The following is a 22425-nucleotide window of genomic DNA, read 5'->3' on the forward strand; positions in this document are numbered from 1 at the left end:
TTTTATTTTGTGGTGGATCTCATTACACACACTGTGTGCTGACTCCCCCTAGTGGTGACATCACACACACACACACACACACACACACACACACACACACACACACACTACACTACACTAAATTCATAGTGATAAGGGCATACATTTTTGCTTGGGGTGCTTCTTTATAAAAAGGTACAGACTGGATTAACAAAACTAAAAAAAGAAAAAAAAAAAAAAAAAAGATTAACCTCAGCAATGTGAACAGCTCATCTTCAGCCACTTAGCCAGCCCCTACCTTCCTCTCGCAGCTCAATGCTGCAGAAATAACAGAAAATATCCATTAAGCTAATTACTGGTCACAACTGCGGCAAGTGACTGGGCATCTTCCACAATTTCTGTAAAGTGGGAGCCAGCAGGGACTGAATACAAGGACAAGGGGTGCAGGCACATGCTGCAACTGACTGGGCATCTAAAGCTCTACCCACTTACAGCAAATCAAGAGATCCACCATTGGTTTCACAACCATGTAACCATTGGCCTGCACACAAAGGGGTGAAATATTGTCCATGGCGCCTCATCCTAAAAGAAGTTGGGTTTTAGATAGATTTATTTGAAGATGTTTTTAGCTCATTTCTAGGTTATAGGTGAACTTTGTTCAGGGACAAATTAGCCACAGTAGCTAAAATGTGCATCTCTTCAGAATCTCTCATGTAGTGTTTTTATCCTTTTTTACATAATTAAATCGTTTAAAACAGAAAATCCCTTTGAGGCTATGCTCACACAGTTCATCTTTTGCTGCATCTTTTATTGCATTTTTGAGGTCACAAAGATGTCTCTAAATGCATGCATTTCCTTCCCCCAGCAAAGTCTATGAGATTTCTATTTTGCTGTCCACACTGGACATATTTTGTCTACATCTTGGCTGTGTTTTTGAAGATGCAGCATATCAATTCTTTTTGCGTTTTTCCAGCGTTTTTGAGTCCTTCCAGTCAATAAATTTGACTTAAACGCATTGGGAAAAATGCGGTAAAACGTGGCAAAAACGCATGCGTTTTTGCCGTGGGTGCGTTTTTTGGGGCCAAAAACGCTGCATGCTTGTGTTCAGAAAAGATGCACTTGTGTGAACATAGTCTAACAGGTTTCAATTGAAATGTAAAGGTGCCTGTGGACTGGTCGATTCTCTCATTTATCTTGTCTAAGCAGAATACCAAATTCCCCAATGATAGAGCTTGTTCGTCAGGTGACATTGTTAAATTATAAATAACAAAATATTACCAAGAACAATGATAGTCTATAAGCACAGAGTGATCGTATTAATTATGTGTACATGAAAGCGTGGTCGATGTGTCTAAAGGTCCAGTCACACTAAGCAACTTACCAGCGATCCCAACAACGATAGGGATCGCTGGTAAGTTGCTAGGAGGTTGCTGGTGAGATGTCACACTGCGACGCTCCAGCGATCCCACCAGCAACCTGACCTGGCAGGGATCGCTGGAGCGTCGCTACATGAGTTGCTGGTGAGCTCACCAGCAACCAGTGACCAGCCCCCAGTGCCGCGTGGAAGATGCTGCGCTTGGTAACTAAGGTAAATATCGGGTAACCAACCCGATATTTACCTTGGTTACCAGCGCACGCAGCTACACGTGCAGAGAGCAGGGAGCAGCGCACACTGAGCGCTGGCTCCCTGCTCTCCTAGTTACAGCACACATCGGGTTAATTACCCGATGTGTGCTGCAGCTAAATGTGCACAGAGCAGGGAGCAGCGCACAATGCTTAGCGCTGGCTCCCTGCTCTCCTAGTTACAGTACACATGGGGTTAATTACCCGATGTGTACTGCAGCTAAATGTGCACAGAGCAGGGAGCAGCGCACAATGCTTAGCGCTGGCTCCCTGCTCTCCTAGCTACAGCACACATCGGGTTAATTAACCCGATGTGTGCTGCAGCTAAATGTGCACAGAGCAGAAGCCAGCACTGACAGTGAGAGCGGCGGAGGCTGGTAACAAAGGTAAATATCGGGTAACCAAGGACAGGGCTTCTTGGTTACCCGATGTTTACTGTGGTTACCAGCCTCCGCAGAAGCCGGCTCCTGCTGCCTGCACATTTAGTAGTTGCTGTCTCGCTGTCACACACAGCGATCTGTGCTTCACAGCGGGAGAACAACAACTAAAAAATGGCCCAGGAGATTCAGCAACAACCAACGACCTCACAGCAGGGGCCAGGTTGTTGCTGGATGTCACACACAGCAACATCGCTAGCAGCGTCACAAAAGTTGTTAGTTAGCAGCGATGTTGCTAGCGATGTTGCTTAGTGTGACAGGGCCTTAAAACAGGACATTAAACAACAAATTGACTTTCACGCAGTAGATTGGCATTCAGTGTAAAAGCACCCTTACTCTATTGAAATGTGCCTCCACTTTAAGTCTTAAGGCCCCGTCACACTAAGCAACATCGCTAGCAATATCGCTGCTAACGAACAACTTTTGTGACGTAGCAGCGATGTTGCTAGTGATGTTGCTGTGTGTGACATCCAGCAACAACCTGGCCCCTGCTGTGAGGTCGTTGGTTGTTGCTGAATGTCCTGGGCCATTTTTTAGTTGTTGCTGTCCCGCTGTGAAGCGCAGATCGCTGTGTGTGACAGCGAGACAGCAACAACTAAATGTGCAGGCAGCAGGAGCCGGCTTCTGTGGAGGCTGGTAACCACGGTAAACATCGGGTAACCAAGAAGCCCTGTCCTTGGTTACCCGATATTTACCTTTGTTACCAGCCTCCGCCGCTCTCACTGTCAGTGCCGGCTCCTGCTCTGTGCACATGTAGCTGCAGGACACATCGGGTTAATTAACCCGATGTGTGCTGTAACTAGGAGAGCAGGGAGCCAGCGCTAAGCGGTGTGCGCGGCTCCCTGCACGTGTAGCTGCGTGCGCTGGTAACCAAGGTAAATATCGGGTTGGTTACCCGATATTTACCTTAGTTACCAAGTGCAGCATCGCTTCAGTGCGTCGCTGGGGGCTGGTCACTGGTTGCTGGTGAGCTCACCAGCAACCCGTGTAGCGACGCTCCAGCGATCCCTGCCAGGTCAGGTTGCTGGTGGGATCGCTGGAGCGTCGCAGTGTGACATCTCACCAGCAACCTCCTAGCAACTTACCAGCTTAGTGTGACTGGACCTTTAATGTGCTACAAATCCCTAAGACAAAGAAGTAATTCAATGCAACTGCAATGTCCAGCCCTCTACTATAAGCCAAAATACCAAGAAAACTAACAGTTAATCAACGAAGTTTGACAAAGTTGCAATATTGTTACTCATAATCTTTCCTTCTTATAAATAGTTTTTATTTGCCAGACACAGAAAGTTTTGATATCCATTGACACAAATTGAAAAAGAAAAAAATACATAAAATATTTTTTTTTTTTAATCATTTGAAACATCTCATTTTAAACAAGTTTATTTAAATCATTAATAGTAAACAATATTCATGGTAATCTTAGCACCCTCATACCTCTAATTATCCCACACCTATTCCATGTCTAAGCATTTCCATAAATATATGCATTCTTTGCTGTCCTGTGTCAGGAAAAAAGGCGTAAACACTTATATATACCACCAATACCACCACCACTATACAGGGAATATTAAATCTCTCCTCTCCACACCACGTTTTCCAATTTGTAAAGGACTGTCCAATGGTGGGGTTACAGAGGTGCCTCCGCGCTTTGCACACAGCACTTCTGTAGGGTTAAGGCTGCTTTACACACAACGATATCGCTAGCGATCTAGTTAGTAATGTGACACGCCAGATCGTAGATACGATTTGCAGAGATCGCACATAAGTCGTTTTTTGTAGCGCCGGCCACAAAACGACTTATGTGCGATCTCGGCAAATCGTATCTAACGAGATTAGTGTTAGAGTATTCAGCATTTTGTAGGGTTAGGGTTAGAGTACTCAGCATTATTGTAGGGTTAGGGCTAAAGTATTCAACACTTTTGTAGGGTTAGGGCTAGAGTATTCAGCACTTTTGTAGGGTTAGGGTTAGTGTATTCAGCACTTTGTTAGGGTTAGGCTAATCGTTTAAGTCATTTAGTGTTGTTGTACCCAGTAATTTTTTTTCGATAGACGCAAATGACCGAATGCTCCCAAAAGACCTCAATGCTAGACAAAAAAAAAAAAAATACAGAAAACAGAAGAACATTTTCATTTTTGCTTTATTTAGTTTTTGGTCATACCATGAAAACATAGTGGTTTACAAGTGGCTAAAGCAACAAATATAACAACATTTGCAATTTTTTAATTCATGTTAATAAAGTCACAAATGGACCCGTGGAAATGTCACACTATGAATGTATTGAAGCTTCTCCCGTAAATCTATCTAACTTTACCTTTCCAATAATAAAAAACAAAACAAGGTCATTATTACACACACTTGCAAGTTAATTTTGTTATACTTCTCTGAAATGAAAGAAAAAAAAAGAAGCCAATTGGTCTCACAATCATGAATTTAAATGTTTAGGAAATTTATACAAAATTAAATCTGGATGGTTTGAGAAATAATTAAAGTTGCAAAGTTAATGTGGCAGGACAAAGGTTTTGTGTGTTTTCAGCTATCCGGTGTAAGCCATATATGCAGCTGAATACTTTGAAGGAGCCAAACAGCTATTCCGTTTTCTTGGTGGATCTGGGAAAGTGCTCCTAACCAAACAGACCACACATGCAGGTATTGGGATTCTGCGTTTGGGCCCAAGAAATCCGTGAGCCCAGGATTGGAATGATCTATATGCTGCTCTGCGAAGGACTCTATAGAAAAAGAAAAGAAAAAAAGAATAGAAAAACAGTTGAAGTGCAGTGTGGAATTTATCCACAAACTCTGAAAGGACGTCTGATGAATATGTATTAGGCTACGTTCCCACATCAGTTTTTAACGCTGAATATTTTGCCAGGATCAAAAACGCAGCGTCTTACAGTTCCAGCAAAGTGGATGGGATTTATAGAAAACTCCTGCCCGCTGTGGTTCCTTTTTACTCAGTGTAATCTGACCCACGGAGTGAATTTCAAATATGCAGTGTCAACTTCTCTTGCAGGTACGCTGAGTTTTATCTGCAGATTTTCCCCATAGACTTGCATTAGACGCAAAAAATCTGCAGGTAAACACAAATGCATTTTTACTGCATTTGGGCAGCGGAAATGCATCAACTATGCATGTAATCTGCACCCAATTGTATCAAAGTTTTATCAAAGCCATATTCCTGAAGTATTAAAAAAAAGCATTATTTAAAGCATGACACACCAAAAAGAAAAAATCACAATAAAAACATGTTAAAAATAACACAAACGCAAGAAAAAAAAAATGCAAGTAACCTAATTGGTGCAGAAATTCTGTAACACCAAAAACTCATTGTGGTAAAGTACCCTTAATGAGGTTTTTAAGTTTCAGCAATATTTCTGCAGTCTATCAATGTGACAGCAGAGTGCACTCCCAGATCGAGCAGACAGCCACAGACAGACTAAATTCTCATTTCCATCTCACAATGTTCTTTTGGAGAGAAGTGGATGCATGTAGTGTCTTATTGACAGCCACCTCGATCTGACAATAAAGAAGAATCCTGACAGTTTGCACAATGTCCTAAACATGGTGTCATCTGTTGTTCCTGCAAACCCATGTGACAGCAGAAGGTGAACATTACAGCAGAACGTTTGAGGATGGCAGCACTTGACAAATAATGCCAAAAGGTTTTTCCACTGAAAAATGTTGATATTCAATAGAGTTGCTGAGTTTAACAATAATTTGCTTTACAGACTGACAGCTGCTACAGCTTTGCCTTAGTTGCAGCAGTAACATGGAGACTATAGTGTGTGACCGCTGCAGCCAATCACTGGACTCAGTGGTGAGGCCAGAAAAAGTAGGAAGAGACTGCGGAGTCCACTGATTAAAGCATGTTGACCGCTGCAGTCAGTCTTGACATGAGTACTACAACTGTATCAACAAAGACCATGGAGTAATGGCAAATAGAGCTGGAGCAGCAGTCCACGAGTAAGTTAACGGTAATTTTACTACTTCTAAACCGAATCGGGAACTTGCTCAATAATATTGGCTGAAACACCTTGTTTAAAGATCTGATATATCCAGATTCTGCTGCTCTCTTCCAATTTGCGCTGCATCACTATTGCAAAAATATTCCCATCTGTTGCTTTTGGTGCACAGCATGTAAAATTTCTGCCGACAGTCCAACTGGCAACTTCATGGTGTCATTTCCTCCGAGATAGGCTGCAAGCAGAAATTTTACATGCTGTCCGCCAAAAGCAACAAACAGGAATATCCACAATGGAATGACGCCACGTGAAATGGAACAGGGCGGCATAATCCAATGAAGCTCAAATATTTTTAAAAACACATTTAAAGCAACTTTGTTTTTGTTTTAGCAAGTGACCGGTCCTGTTAAACCTGACAAAACTATGGAACATTTTAATTTCGAAGGTGAAAGTTATTTTATCACAAGCTCCACAAAAACTGCATGGACAAATGCATGTGGATCATCGTGTCCAATAGGCTTGATGAACATCTTGTTCATAAACTATGGATGACAGGACAAATAATGCCAGTCTTTTTTTCCCATCAAATTTTTCAGCTTCTCTAACATGTGAGCCACAAGGCTTTCTCTATCGCCAGCTTGTGCTCATTCCAAAGAATATCTTTTCAGGGTGCTTCACAGTCCCCACAAAGAAAACATTTTTGGGACTCTCAACCACCAGCATATTATTCTGCTAAGGAACACAATTCTAAACATGTACTCTTCAAAGACTTGATTAATATATGCTATAAAGAAGTCAGGCACCATCTTGGACATGCCTTGGCTTCATGTACCATTCATTCGTATGAGAATAACCCTTTAAATAAATGCACTGGCACAGATGTTTCTTTCCTCTTATTCATATCTGCCCAATACTTCTCACTTGTTTTGTACAAAGTGGTGAGAGAGGGTTTCTTTCTAACTGTGGCAATACATGATAACGCTGCTGAAAGACCGTCATCTCAATTTCTCTTCTCTCCTCCCAACTGGGCACGCTAAATTAAAATATAATAAATTATACTCAGAAGACAAACTTACTCTGCCCTTCCGGTAAGGAACTGCTTCTTTGAAATTTTTGATTTGTATTTTATATGGGAAATCAGTAAGACTTCATCTAGACATTCATCCCTGAAGCTTTCCTCTTGCGTCACACACTTGACTTCCCTATTTATGTATCTCATGAGGTTGGCCACCTCATGACAACACACAGATTCCTCTTTAGTCGGCAGAGAGATGCAATTTGCACACTGGCACCATTGTGTATGCCCTTTACGATCATTCATAACGTGCTGTGGAAGTCTGCCTGTGCCTTCAGCCAACATTGGGTCATCCTGGAAACACTGGTCACCAACTGGAAACGAAGCCATCGACATAGATTGCAACCGTTCCAAAAGCTCCTGCAATTCCTGCAGATACATAAACCTCCAAAGATATTAGTTAACACAAAGTACATTCTAAAATGAGTTACTGTTATGTTACAGATAGCGAAAGGCAGATCCGGACTGTAAAAGTTTGGATCCGCATGGTTTGAAAAGTATCTGGGTGCCGAAGTTCTCAGGACACTCCGGCTAATGATCGGGGTCCGGCAAAAAATTAATAAAGGAAAAATACAAATGAAGCAAGCGTACTATACGTACAGAGTCTCCTGAGCTGCTGTAACTGCTTCCGGGCCGCTCACTCTTCTTCTGGGGGTCACTTATTAGCCTCATACATATTCACTGCTTCCCTCATCTACCGGCAGTCCTGCCGTCTGTGATTGGTTGCAGTCAGACGTGCCCTTAGCCTGTATGACAGAGTGTCTGACAGCTTGCCATCATAGACAATGTGTGCGTGTCACTATCGTGATATAAAAATAAATAAAGCATATTATTATGATACCCAGCACAGATAAAGCATACAGCTACGGGCTGCTCCCCCCAGCCATATGTTTATCTTGGCTGTATATCAATATAAGAGGGGCCGCATGCGACTTTTTTTTTTTTTTTAAATAAAAAAAAATTAAAATAAATAATTTCTTTAAAAAAAAAACAGTATGCGGTCCCCCCAAATTTACATAACCAGCCATGATAAAGCCCAACAGCTGGGGGATGGTATTCTTAAGCTGGGGAGACCCAGGCTTATTGGGTCTCTACAGCCAAAAAAAAAAAAAAAAAAAACAGCCTGCAGAAGCCCAGGATTGTCCATTAGATGAAATCTTGGGAGGGTGCAAGCTGCTATTTTTAGTCTGGGGTGGCCCAATAAGCATGGGTCTCCCTAGCCTGAGAATACCTACTCCCAGCTGTCGTCATATCATGGCTGGTTATCAAAATTGGAAACCGTACGCTTTTTTTCAAAAACTATTAATTAAATAATTATATGGGGGGAGGGGGGGGAACACATGCGGTCCCTCTAATTTTGATACATAGCCAAGATAAGTGCACGGCTGTGGGCTGCAGCCTGTAGCAGTATGCTTTACCTGTACTGGTATCATTAGATGGGGGAACCCATGCCAATATATTTATCTTTACACCAATCTAGATGCAGACAGCACCTGTGATTGGTTGCAGTCAGACATGCTGTCACACAGGCTGGAGGCGCTGTCTGACTCCAACCAGAGATGCTGGGATTGCCGGTGGGCAAGGAAAGCACTGCATATGCAAAAAGCCAATTCATGGCCCCTAGGTGACCAGACCCAGATCGTTTCCTGGACGTCCCTGAGAACTCCGGGGCTGGCGCACGGGTTCTTTTGAACCCGCGGAGATCCAGACTTTTACAGTTCAGGTCCGCCCATCACTAGTAACAAGTCATATTGTCGGATTTCTATAAGAGCATGGAGTACTCTGTGGGGTCATACTTTAGCTGTAATCGCTGTCGCTAAGCATTTACAACACTGATCTTTTCCAGGTTAGTTTTTACCCCACTGATTTAAAAACACAGTTCAAAAAGGGGCCCACTAAGCTTCTCGCTGATAAGTATAAAAAATAAAAAAAAGTGGCATGGGCATTCAGATACCTCAACAGAAGAAGGTGGCTTTCTTCATCAGCCTACCAGTGGTCCATGACACTAATGTAGACAGTCAATAAGTCTGCGGCAGCCATGCAAATAAGCTAAAAAGAAATCCACTAAAAACAAGAAATCCATGTAAAAGTACATGGGCAAGAATTCTGAATTCGGCATCTAAAATAAATACATTAAAATAAAATAAAAAAAATAGGCAGGTAGTTGCTATGTGCCTAAAAACTGAGTGATGGAAAACTTAAGTAGAAAAATATAAATCTGAATGTTATTGATGAGACTGGTCAAGATGAAATAACAAACACAAATAATACATTTATAAACTAGTAAAGCTTCTAGGTTATAATATGAGAAGACAAAAATAACTTGGACTGGATTCCTTACCTCATCATTGCATGGGTCTATCGGTTCCTCCTCACTGCTTGAGTCACTTTCGCAACTTTCTGTTGGAGACTGACATAAAATGATAATGAAAGAATGTGTTTTTTTTTACACTGTCAGGTTAAGACACATGTTAATTCTCTGTAAATGTGACAAATACTCATTTCCAGAGCGGGCCATTAACTTCCGTTCCCATTTCAGATTTTGTGAACACTCAGTAGCTGTAAAATTTTTCAGTTCAGTCAAATAATGGTTGCATTATTTTCATGATACGTGGGATGTAATCTGTGTGTTATTTTTCACTAATTTTTTTGCCGATATCGGGTGACAACAGTGGGGGGGGGGGGGAAGGAAATCAGTGTCTGTCTTTCATACTTTTAAATTTTTTTATAACGACAAAGGAGCACTGAAAAACACATTTTAAAATGTATTCCTCTTTCCAAAACAATTTTTAAATAAATCAATAGTGAAGGGTGTGCGTGCTCGGCATGGCTTGTTACTCCATCAGGCATCAGGGTGCTCGGTACTAGCTGAGCTCAGCCGAGTATTGTGGGTGCTCAGATATTTTGTCCATGAAACAATGACCACAACGTACAGGCTGCTTGATGTGAGCAGGCACCCCAGGGAGAGCCCAGTCGCAGTCTTTAAATGGCTCTCCCGGGGGATAAAAAAAAAACCAAAAACATTCTCTGTTATAGTGTGACCAAAAGAAAGAATAAAAAACAAAAATAAAAAAACACAAACAGGCCAATCATTGATTTTCCATAATCCTTGTTACTTGCATCGAGCACAGTGTGTCTGATCAGCGTGAATAGAGTAGCAAGCATTCAATCATTTTAGTGTTCACCAATCACTAATAATCAGACATTTTTTTCCGCCGTGGGCAGGGCTAGTAAAAGTGATATAGATTGGCAGCTAAGTTTGTGTTTTGTATTTATCTTTTCTGCTTTTTATTTTTATTTACTTTTTATTTTACATTTTGTGCCCCCATAAAGGCCATAAAAGAGCTTTGGGGATTTATATAATCATTTTTATTTTTTTGGAAGAGAGGCGAGGGGGGCAGATTTTAACTACGGTAACTGTGGAAAACAGTATAGTGTTTAGCTGCTCTACTAAGCAGTTACGGTAGGTTTTAAAACATGACTGCCGAGGTGAACATGGATCACCCGGAAATTGTCTATGGAAGGTCTGGAAGTTGTTCGAGATAACAAACAATATACAAGGAGGACTCTGTACCAGAGTTTTCAACTCTTGACCAATATGTATCCTCACCTACTCTAATACTTCCCATCACAATTTCCAGTCCTCACAAGATGTCCCTCTTCACTCTCCTCTGCTACACAAAATCGTCTTTCCCAACCTCTGAAACGTTCAGACGCAATCTAAAAACCCATTTCTCAAGGATGTCTACAACCTGCAATGACCCTCCTGCTGGCGCATTGCCATATCTGCGGCTTTTACCCTCACCTATTAGCTCTCTGTATATTGTAAGCCCTTGTGGGCTGGGTCCTCCCTCATATTTGACCTGTCAGTGAGCAGTGTTGTATGTAAAGACAATGATGCCATTGTTGAGACAAAAGGAGTTTTCGCTAAAATGTGAAACCGGGTTATTCCCCATTTTTTTTTAAATATACAAAAAGGAGAAAACAACAAAACAAACCAAACAAAAAAAAAACAAAAACCATTCAGCTCACCTTGTCCACCGAACATATGAATCCAAAGTATTTGCCAGCTCTGATTAAGTGCTTCCAAGTTATTTCGACACCCGGTATTAAACTTTTAGAGTGAAGTTGACTGGTAATAAAAGTCAAACTGCCTGTCTACTGACTAGACCATACGGTGGCACTGTTGCTTTAGTGCGCTGGGGTCCTGGGTTCAAATCCCACTGAGAAGAAAATCTGCAGGGAGTTTGTAGGTTTTCCCTGTGTGTGGTTTCCTCCCACACTCCAAAGACAAAGTGACATGGAATTTAGACTGTGAGCCCCAATGGGGACAGTGATAATGTTTGTCAAGTCCTGTGGAATTAATGGCCCTATATAAGTCAGTAAAATAAATAGCACCCATCATCAATTACCACATTGTTTCCTCATTTAAATGTTTATTGAATTCTCAATGTTGGGTAGGCTATGAACTGAAAAAGTATGGTGACATAGAAGGAAAAATTAGGGAAGGTGATTACATGTGGACCACATTGTTTTCAAATCCTTCAAATTGCATGAAAGATCAAAACGTAGCCGGGTCTCATGTCTAGACAAAGGCATTAGGGGCTTCTGAACTCGCAACAAAGTGCATCTCAAAAAATTTGAAAAAAAATTAAAAAGTTATTTTGTTCAGTAATTCAATACAAAAAGGGAAATGCATATATTATATAGAATGATTAAACACAGAGTGATCTATTTCAAGTTTACTTATGATAATGTTGATGATTATGGCTTACAGCCAATGAAAACCTAAAAGTCATTATCTCAGAAAGTTAGAATATTATTTAAGACCAACTGAAGAAATTATTTTAAAATGTTGGTGCCTACTGAAAAGTATGTACAGTAAATGCACTCAATACTTGGTTGGGGCTTCTTTTGCATGAATTACTGCATCAATGCGGCGTGGCATGGAGGCGATCAGCCTGTGGCACTGCTGAGGTGTTATGGAAGCCCAGGTTGCTTTGATAGCAGTCTTCAGCTCATCTGCATTGTTGGTTCTGGTGTCTCATCTTCTTCTTGAATATACCTCATAGATTCTCTATAGGGTTTAGGTCAGGCGAGTTTGCTGGCCAATCAAGCACAGTGATACTGTGGTTATTAAACCAGGTATTGGTACTTTTTGGCAGTGTGGACAGGTGCCAAGTCCTGCTGGAAAATGAAATTTCTATCTCCAAAAAGCTTGTCGGCAGAGGGAAGCATGAAGTGCTCTAAAATTTCCTGGCAGACGGCTGCGCTGACTTTGGTCTTGATAAAAGCACAGTGGACTTACACCAGCAGATGACATGGCTCCCCAAACCACCACTGATTGTGCAAACTTCACACTAGACCTCAAGCAGCTTGGATTGTGGCCTCTCCACTCTTCCTCCAGACTCTGCTACCTTGATTTCCAATTCTTTTTCTTCTTGGCTCAGGTAAGACGCTTTTGGCGTTTTCTATTGGCCATGAGTGGCTTGACACAAGGAATGCAACAGTTGTAGCGCATGTCCTGGATACGTCTATGTGTGGTGCCACTTGAAGCACTGACTCCAGCAGCAGTCCACTCCTTGTGAATATCCCCCAAATTTGTAATTGGCCTTTTCTTAATCCTATCAAGGCTGCGGTTATTCCGGTTACTTTCAAACCTTTTCCTACCACACTCAACTTTCTACATTCCACTCAACTTTCAATTAATATGCTTGGATACAATTATTCTAATTTTCTGAGATAATGACTTTTGGGTTTTCATTGGCTGTAAGCAATAATCATGAACATTAACATTGTGGTGCTTCAGGATTGGAGGATTGATGATGTGGTATCGATATTTAAGAAAGCTAAGAGGGTGGATCCAGGAAACTACTGTCCAGAAAGCCTGACATCAGTAGTATGCAAAGTTTTTGAGGGCATTTAAAAGGGATGACATGCAAAAATATATTGCAGAAAATATAATAACTGACAGAAGGAATTAATGAAAGATAAATCGTGTCTAACCAACACGTTGGGGTTCTTTGAGGAGGTAAGTGCTAATCTGGATATTGGTAAAAGAGCTGATATGATTTATTTGGACTTTGCAAAGGCATTTGATACTATACCACGTAGTAGTAGTAGTAGTAGTAATAATAATAATAAATATTATACATATTAGCCTTATACTAAAGCTCAAGCATCAGGGACTAGGGGAAACTATATGCAACTGGGTAAGGAATTGGCTAAAATATATGAATCAAAGAGTAGTCATAAATGGTACATTCTCTAAATGGGCTATAGTCAGCAGTAGGGTGCCGCAGGGATCTGTGCTAGAACTGATTGTTTTTAATGACTTTGTGGATGGGTTTGATAGTAAAGTGTCAGTCTTTGCTGGTGACACCAAACTATGTAGGATATTAAAAACTGACCTTAATAGTACAATATTACAAAACGATCTAGATAAGATGTCAGAATTGGGCAGACACTTGGCAAATGAGATTTAATGTTGAAAAATGTAAAGTAATGCACCTAGGACGGAGTAATCCTATAGCTGCGTAAACAAATGGAAGTAAACTCGGGACTATAGAACAGGAGAAGGACTTTGGTATTCTGATTACAAATAAGCTGAGCAACAGCACTCCATGTCAAGCAGCAGCTGCTAAAGCAAACAAGATTTTAGGGTGCATAAAAAGAGAGAATAGATCCCATGATCCCAATGTATTGTTACCCCTCTACAAATCGCTTGTAAGGCTACATCTAGAATATGGGATCCAGTTTTGGGCTCCACATTTTAAAAAAGGATATTCAGAAGTTAGTCACTTCAAAGGCAGGTAACTAGACTACTACAACCCCTGGCAAAAATTATGGAATTAGCAGGCTGAAGATGTTCATTAAGTTGTTTACTTTTGTGTAAAAAAAAAAAAGCAGATCACAGACATGGCACAAAACTAAAGTAATTTCAAATGGCAACTTTCAGGCTTTAAGAAACACTAAAAAAAAAAAAAAATCATGAAAAACATGATGCTAGCCAGTAACTTACTTTTCAATACCAAACTGGGGGAAAAAAATTATGGAATTACCCTGTAAATTTTAATTCCCAAAACTAACACCTGCATCAAATAAGATCTGCTCGTTAGTCTGCATCTAAAAAGGAGTGATCACACCTTTGAGAGCCGTTGCACCAAGTGGACTGACATGAATTATGGCTCCACCATGAGAGATGTCAATTGAAACAAAAGGAGAGGATTATCAAACTCTTAAAAGAGGGTAAACCATCACGCAATGTTGCAAAATATGTTGATTGTTCACAGCTGTGTCTACAATCTGGACCAAATACAAACAACATGGGAAGGTTGTTAAAAGGCAAACATACTGGTAGACCAAGGAAGATCTCAAAGCATCAAGACAGGAAACTTAAAGCAATATGTCTCCAAAACAGGAAATGCACAACAAAACAAACGAGGAACGAATGGGAGGAAACTGGAGTCAATGTCTGTGACCAAACTGTAAGAAACCGCCTAAAGGAAATGGGATTTACATACAGAAAATCTAAACAATAAAAAGATGACTGCCTGAAGAGAACATGTCAATTTACACAGTCATTGATGAGATGGGGCTGCATGTCAGGTAAAGACGCTGGGGGGATAGCGGTCATTACATCTTCAATAAATGCCCAAGTTTACATTGAAATTTTGGACATTTTTCTTATCCCATCAATTGAAATGTTGTTTGGGGATGATGAAATCATTTATCAAGATGATAATGCATCCTGCCATAGAGCAAAAACGGTGAAATCATTCCTTGAAAGAAGACACATAAGGTCAATGACATGGCCTGCAAATTGTCCGGATCTCAATCAAATTGAAAATCTTTCGTGGAAGTTGATGAAAATGGTTCTTGACAAGGCTCCAACCTGCAAAGCTGATCTGGCAACAGCAATCAGAGAAAGCTGGAGCCAGATTGATGAAGAGTACTGTTGGTCACTCATCATCTTGATAAATTATTTCATCATCCCCAAACATCCTTTCAATTGATGGGATAAGAAAAGTGCCTGATGATTTACCCTCTTAAGAGGTTGATAATCCTCTCCTTTGTTTCAAATTGACATCTCTCGGGTTGGAGCCATGATTCATGTCAGTCCACTTGGTGCAACAGCTCTCCAAGGTGTGATTGCTCCTTTTTAGATGCAGTCTAACGAGCAGATCTTATTTGATGCAGATGTTAGTTTTGGGAATGAAAATTTACAGGGCGATTCTATTATTTTTACCTCAAAATTGAGTGATTCCATAATTTTTCTCCTTGTTTGGTCTTGAAAAGTAACAGTTACTGGCTAGCACATTATGTTTACATGATTTTTTAAGTGGTTCTTAAAGTCAGACAGTTGCCATTTGAAAGGATTTTAGTTTTGTGCCATGTCAGTGATCTGCTTTTTTTTTTTTTAAACAAAAGTAAACAACTGAATGAACATCCTCAGAGCCAGGAGATTCCATAATTTTTGCCAGAAATTGTAAAAGGAATGGAAGGCCTCCCATATGATGAGAGGTTGAAAAAGTTAGATCTGTTTAGCTTAGGAAAAAAAAAACATCTCAGAGGTGATCTCATAAAGTACTGGCACATGACTTATTCCTTCCAAAAACAATACTAAGGGTCATTCACTGCGAGTGGAAGAAAAGCGATTCTGGCAGCTAAATAGGAAAGGGTTCTTTACAGTTAGAGCAGTCAGACTGTGGAATGCCCTACCACAAGAGGTAGTAATGGCAGATACTATAACAGCTTTTAAAAAGGGCTCGGTGATTTCCTCAGTACACACAACATTGTCGGTTATAAATGACAAAATGTAGAACTGGTGAAGGAAGGTTGAACTAGATGGACCTAGGTCTTTTTTTAAATCTATCTATCTATATATATATATATATATTTGCCTTATTCTGTCTGTCTGTCTTGCTCCAAAATTGTGTCCTTACGGTGACAAACAGCGGATTGGCCGCTGGCCTCGCCTTGGCTCCTCCCCCCGCACGGATTGGCCGCTCGCCTCGGCTCCTCCCCCCGCACAGATTGCCCGCTCGCCCAGGCTCCGCCCCCCACACGGAATGGCTTCTCGCCCCGAGGTGAGCGCATCAAGGTCCTGCAGCGGTGGAACACACACACACACGCACACACATAAGAACAGACACACTCACTCACACACTCACACACTCACATCAGATCGCATCCACGTCCTGCAGTGGCGGAACACACACACCTCACACACACACACACACATCAGATCGCATCCACGTCCTGCAGCGGCAGAACACACACACCTCACACACACACACATTAGATCGCATCCACGTCCTGCAGTGGCGAAACACACACACCTCACACACACACACACATCAGATCGCATCCACGTTCTGCAGCGGCGGAACATACACACCTCACACACACATCAGATCGCATCCACGTCCTGCAGCGGCGGAACACACACACCTCACACACACATCAGATCGCATCCACGTCCTGCAGCGGCGGAACACACACACGCACACACACAAGGACACACACACACACACATCAGATCACACACACACACACTTTCACACTCACTTTCACCACTCACTTTCACACTCAAATCAGATCGCATCCACGTCCTGCAGCGGCGGAACACACACACCTCACACACACATCAGATCGCATCCACGTCCTGCAGCGGCGGAACACACAAACGCACACACATAAGAACAGACACACACACATCAGATCACACTCACACACACATCAGATCGCATCCACATACTCACAACATCCCGTGATATTGCTTGCTTCTCGGCGGCGATACTGTGCAGTGATCTTCCAGGACCTGCCGGAGGATCACATGGCCGGAAGCATGTGGTATCTCCGGATGTTGTGAGTGTGTCAGCGCGTATGTGCGATATCGTCAGTGTGTGTGTGTATGCGATCGGGTGTGTGTGTGTGTGTGTGTGTGTGTGTGTGTGTGAGTGAGTGTATGCGATCGGATCTGTGAGTGTCGGCAGAGAAGCACGGCGTGCAGCACAGCTGCTGGGACCGCCCACCGGTGGGCACAGGGAGAAGTGGTGTGTGTGTGTGTGAGTGTATGCGATCAGATGTGTGCGTGTTTACTGTCTGATGTGTGACTGTGGAGCATGATGTGGGGTGCACAGCATGGGGGATGGAGCACGATTGGGAATGCGCAGCATGGAGGATGGAGCACAATTGGGAGTGGGGATGGAGCACGATGGGGGGTGGGCAGCATGGGGGATGGAGCACAATGGGGGGTGCAGCATGGGGGGTGGACCACGATGGGGGGTGCACACCTCCCCCCAAAACACACACACACACACTGCCACACACGCACTGCACAACACACCACACACACACTGGGAACCACAAACACTGCCCTACAAAGACACCCACACACACAACGCCGCACACACACAAATATACGCACATACCGCACAACACACACATTGCACAAAACATACCTCCCCCAAAACACACACACACCCACACAAACCGCGCAACACACATACACAACGATACAGACACAGCGCTCCACAAATAACGACACACAACGCAACACACAAACAACACCGCTCTCACCCCCCGCCACACCCAGACAACACCCAGAACATGTACAGCGCCCTACACAAACACTTGGTAACTACACACAACAACAACATCTATAATATATATCTATAATATATATATAACAAAAATCATACATTAACTACACAATACGTAAATTCTAGAATACCCGATGCGTAGAATCGGGCCACCTTCTAGTGTAACTATAAACACTTGAAATAGATCACTTGTTTGTAATGACTCAATATAATATATATGTTTCCTTCTTTGGATTGAATTACTGAAATAAGTTAACTTTTTGATGATATTCTTATTTATGGAGATGAACTTTTATATACCACCTCTGATAAATGTTTGTCTATTATTTAGGGGTTTTTTTCTTAATGGAGTTGTAATAGATTGCAGGATTTGGCTAAGCACCCCATAAGACCAGGACACATTGCCTGACAAGTCCTATTAGTTACCTATGTTTTTACAAGAGCTTTTATGTTATTTTTGCCTCAAAACATCTATACTTCTTTTGAGGAACCCTTTTAACTGCTAGGGGTTGAATGTCAAGCTGGAGTGGGTCCTCTACTGTTGAGGTGAACAGTTGTCCACAATCTAATATATGGAAAAGAGCATTTGTCACATTGCCCCAGAGATTACACATTATGCAGTGCCAGACATGTGCAGTAATTAATCACTAAATACAGAACAGAGGCCTTCACAGATATACAGCTTATTGAAAATCAACGCCACTGACAAAGCTATGACTAATAAGCATACATTTATAAGCAGACATTTGGGTGGTAGGAAAGTATGGCTCTTAGAAAATGAAATACATGGACTTTAGAGACAAACAGAACACAAAAAGGAAAAAGCAATGATCATACTCCGAATTATTCATAGCAATGTCTTGGTCTTCCCAGTTTCTGCCTTGATGATTTTTTGTACACTGGAGGGGCGCTCTTCAATCCTTTGTTTTTCTTATTTTTTAAAAGTCAGACATGTTATGCAGAAAACTCCATACACGTATAACTTATGGCTAGTTTCAGGCCTCAATTGAAATCATCTTCTGATTAGACAATCTGCATCCTAAAGGCACTTCCAAGGCTAAGTGGTGGCACATGTTCTACGGTATGGCGATAGGTTTTCTTTCAGATATATACAAGTAAGTAGGTCTTACATTTATTGTAATATTTTATTTTATTCTGATCAGCTTGGACGTTCACACCATAATAAAATTACACAAAAATAAGAGTACAGCATTTAATGGTTTGGAAAGAACACAGATGTATTTTTCAATTGCTATATATTTTTTAATATTTTTTTTAATATTCAACATTAAAAATAGGCGCTATACAAAATGATTAAACCACAGAAAAGACTAGAGCACTCTTGAATGTGGTCATAGAGGACAACTTCTGAGGAGTTACTTTTCTATCACAAATGGAAAAAAAAAAAAAACAAAAAAACCCGACCTAAAATAACCCAAATAATCCTTACAGAAATCCGCAAAGTAATGTAGCCCAATTGTTGTGGTTTCTTCAGGAAGAGAGAACATTTTGAAGATCTTCTGTAGGAGAATTGTGACATTACCAGGATGAACAGACAACTTACAACTTGTCTCAGATGTCCCAGGCAGTAAGATGTCTTCAGAAGTCTGAGACGTTCTCAGTTATCTTTTTCCAAACACGCATTTTGCATTTCTCGTAAATCAGAAAAATGTTCACAATTTTGCCAGCGCAATTTACATTTTTAAGAAGGTTTAATATATCTAATATGTACATGTAAAGAGTCCTGTTTTTTTTTTAGCAAAGTTTAGAAGCAATTTTTCAAGAAACTTTCAGAAAACAGATTTTTTAGGGGTCGTTTCAGCAAAAAGTGAAAATTGTTCACCCAATTAGGGTTGATTTTTTTGGACTGTGATAGATCACCCATTAACTTTAAATTAAATTTGTGTCAGAATGATTAACAAAAATGTTATCATTTTACTTATGTTTTCCTAGGTTTGCACAATAAAAATATTTGTGTGTCTTCAGATCCTGAGGCGCAACCTTTTATCTTTTCTGTTGATGGAGCTGTGTGAGGACTTACTGTTTGCAGGACAAATTGTATTTTCTACTGGTATTTGATATTCTGTGCATTCATCTACAATTACTCTGATGAGTTTACAAAGAATGACTGCCACACATAGCAGCGTGAGAATACTAAATCCAGACTTCTACTTATGGTGATCACAAACTACGTGTTGGCACTTTTCGAACGCTGATAAAGAACTTCAAAAATGTCTTTGATCGGATCTTGTGCAGTCCAGATGTTTAACGCATAAGGAAAGAACAGGTTAATGTGACCCACGTTTCAACCCCATCATTATTATAAGTCCTAAACAGGTCCTATTGTGGTCCTATTGCGGAATATGTTGGCGCTATATAAATAAAATTTATTAGAATAAAATAAAAAATATTACATAAATCCATCTATGCAAAAGAGATTTATCATATGTTCGACGACGCCAACACATACACACATTTTCAAACAAAATCTAAACTACTAGTCTTACAACGTCTCTCTCCATTACTGTTAGAAGGGGTTAGGTTGGATATACTAAATGAAAAACAATGAGATCCTACCATCTTTTATGCCCTTTCAAAAGGGCACAAAAACAATTGCTGCACTGTTTAGATGAATTATTTCTAGGATAGGGTCATTGACTGAATCTTTAAATAGTTGGCTAGATGATGTATTACTACCACTGGTGACATGTATAACGGTTCTCATCAACACCACCAAAGAACTGCTAAAGAAATGTAAAACATTTCCAGTGGGAAAATCATTTTTGTTGGGTTTCTTGTGATATTAATTCCCTGTATCTGTCAATTCCTCTGTGGAGCATTGCTTGCTCTAGCTTTTCATCTCTCAAGACACAGTAGTTATTCTTGTGATTTTAATGAAAACATTATCACAGTTACTGAATTTATATTAAAGCCTGATTTTTTTCACATTTAAGAGGTTTTTTTTGCAACAGACTTGTGGTTTCCCGATGCGTTCTTGATTTTCTCCTTCACTTTTTAATTTATGCATGGCTGGGTAGGAGGAGAGTTATCTATATCCCTCTCATCATTGTATACAAAGTGATGGGAGGTATATAGACGACTCACTGTTAATTTGTAGAGCAATTCCAGACATTATCTCTATATGTTTGGAAAAAAAAAACAAAACATCTTTATATTTCTTGGATTTGTTTCTGAATGGTGACTGAAATAACAAGAACATTATTCCTAAACTGTACAGAAAAAAAATAATATCTGGTAATACTAGGATACATTTTCACAGTTGTTACTCCAATCTTGTCACCAAGAATTTGCATATTGATTAATATGTAAGAGATTGACATGCATGTTCTGATGATCAGCATTACTTACAAGTGCGGTTCTTATTAAACAAGTGCATAAAAGATTATCTTTTCTGAAAGGGAAACGGTCATTAGGTTTTTACTATGTAATCAGAGCTACATGATGTAGGGGTTGAATGCCTTATTACACTGATGTGTCACTTATTGGGCTGTGTGTATGTTTGAAAAAAATGAGTGATCTCTCAGCAGGAGATCACTACAGGACTAGGTGTCTTGTGCCTCCTAGTCAACTGGTCTGTGTAACCCTGTCCCAACCAGGGTCATCTTACACAGAAAGATGTCAATCAGTGATGTTGGCAGGGTTATTCAGGGCTTGGCATTCAGACCACTGCTAGATCTGCAGAATAGATAACAATTTGATCAAAATAACATATGCAGACTAGCAAAATGACACGTCACTAGAATCAGGGTCTAATACATCATGCTGCTCACAGATTACTACTGTGTTTTTCCAAAAATAAGACACTGTCTTATACTTTTTTTGTACCCCAAAAAAAGCACTAGGGCTTATTTTTGGAGGAGGTCTTATTTTTGGAGAAACATGGTTGGGGGTAAGTTTACCCCCCTCACCCTCCCTCCAAAAAAAGCAGACCCCCCCGCCCCGCCCCCCCACTTCCCAGGGGACTCATACTTACCAGACCCGGACGTCTGCGTGGCTCCCAGGTCGCGTGATGTGGTGAGTGTGCGCGTGATGTGGTGAGTGTGCGCGTGATGTGGTGAGTGTGCGCGTGATGTGGTGAGCGTGCGCGTGATGTGGTGAGCGTGCGCGTGATGTGGTGAGCGTGCGCGTGATGTGGTGAGCGTGCGCGTGATGTGGTGAGCGTGCGCGTGATGTGGTGAGCGTGCGCGTAATGTGGTGAGCGTGCGCGTAATGTGGTGAGCGTGCGCGTGATGTGGTGAGCGTGCGCGTGATGTGGTGAGCGTGCGCGTGATGTGGTGAGCGTGCGCGCGCGTGTGTGAGAACACCGATGTGTGTGCGCACGTGTGAGAACACGGATGTGTAAGCGAGAGAACGGATGTGTGTGTGTGTGTGTGTGTGTGTGTGTGTGTGTGTGTGTGTGTGTGTGTGTGTGTGTGTGTGTGTGTGTGTGATATCACTGCAAGTCCTTTGCTCAGCGTCTGGTGAGTGTGATTGCGGGGTGCCTGCTGTTTATAATGAAGTGACCTTCAGTATCTAACTTTTTTAGCTGCACGGACACGTCATTATTAAACAGCGACTAGGGCTTATTTACGGGGGAGGGCTTATATTTAAGCCTTGCTCCAAAAATGCTGAAAATCCCTGCTTGGGCTTTTTTTGGGGGGAGGTCTTATTTTTGGAAAAACACGGTATTAAAAACCAACAGACAGATTCCCTTTAACCGAGATAAAACAATTACTAATTT

At 41.3% G+C, this 22425-nt stretch overlaps 1 protein-coding gene across 3 annotated transcripts in view; it reads right to left on the reverse strand.

Moving 5' to 3' along the window:
- Positions 1–22425, reverse strand: part of KLHL2 (kelch like family member 2) — a 268283-nt gene that overhangs the window by 29609 nt on the left and 216249 nt on the right. Inside the window, exons 9-11 of one of the 3 annotated variants that reach the window (XM_075347344.1) lie at positions 9419–9487; positions 7079–7446; positions 4164–4769 (exon numbers count right to left, since the gene is read on the reverse strand). The exons of the other annotated variants lie outside the window; for them this stretch is intronic. Of the exons in view, the coding sequence (XP_075203459.1) occupies positions 4577–4769; positions 7079–7446; positions 9419–9487 (630 nt within the window). The 3' untranslated portion in view covers positions 4164–4576. Of the gene's footprint in view, positions 1–4163; positions 4770–7078; positions 7447–9418; positions 9488–22425 lie in introns of those variants that run through there. 3 annotated transcript variants of the gene reach the window in all.

The sequence above is a fragment of the Anomaloglossus baeobatrachus genome, chromosome 1 (genome assembly GCF_048569485.1).
Source record: "Anomaloglossus baeobatrachus isolate aAnoBae1 chromosome 1, aAnoBae1.hap1, whole genome shotgun sequence".
Taxonomy (NCBI): domain Eukaryota; kingdom Metazoa; phylum Chordata; class Amphibia; order Anura; family Aromobatidae; genus Anomaloglossus; species Anomaloglossus baeobatrachus.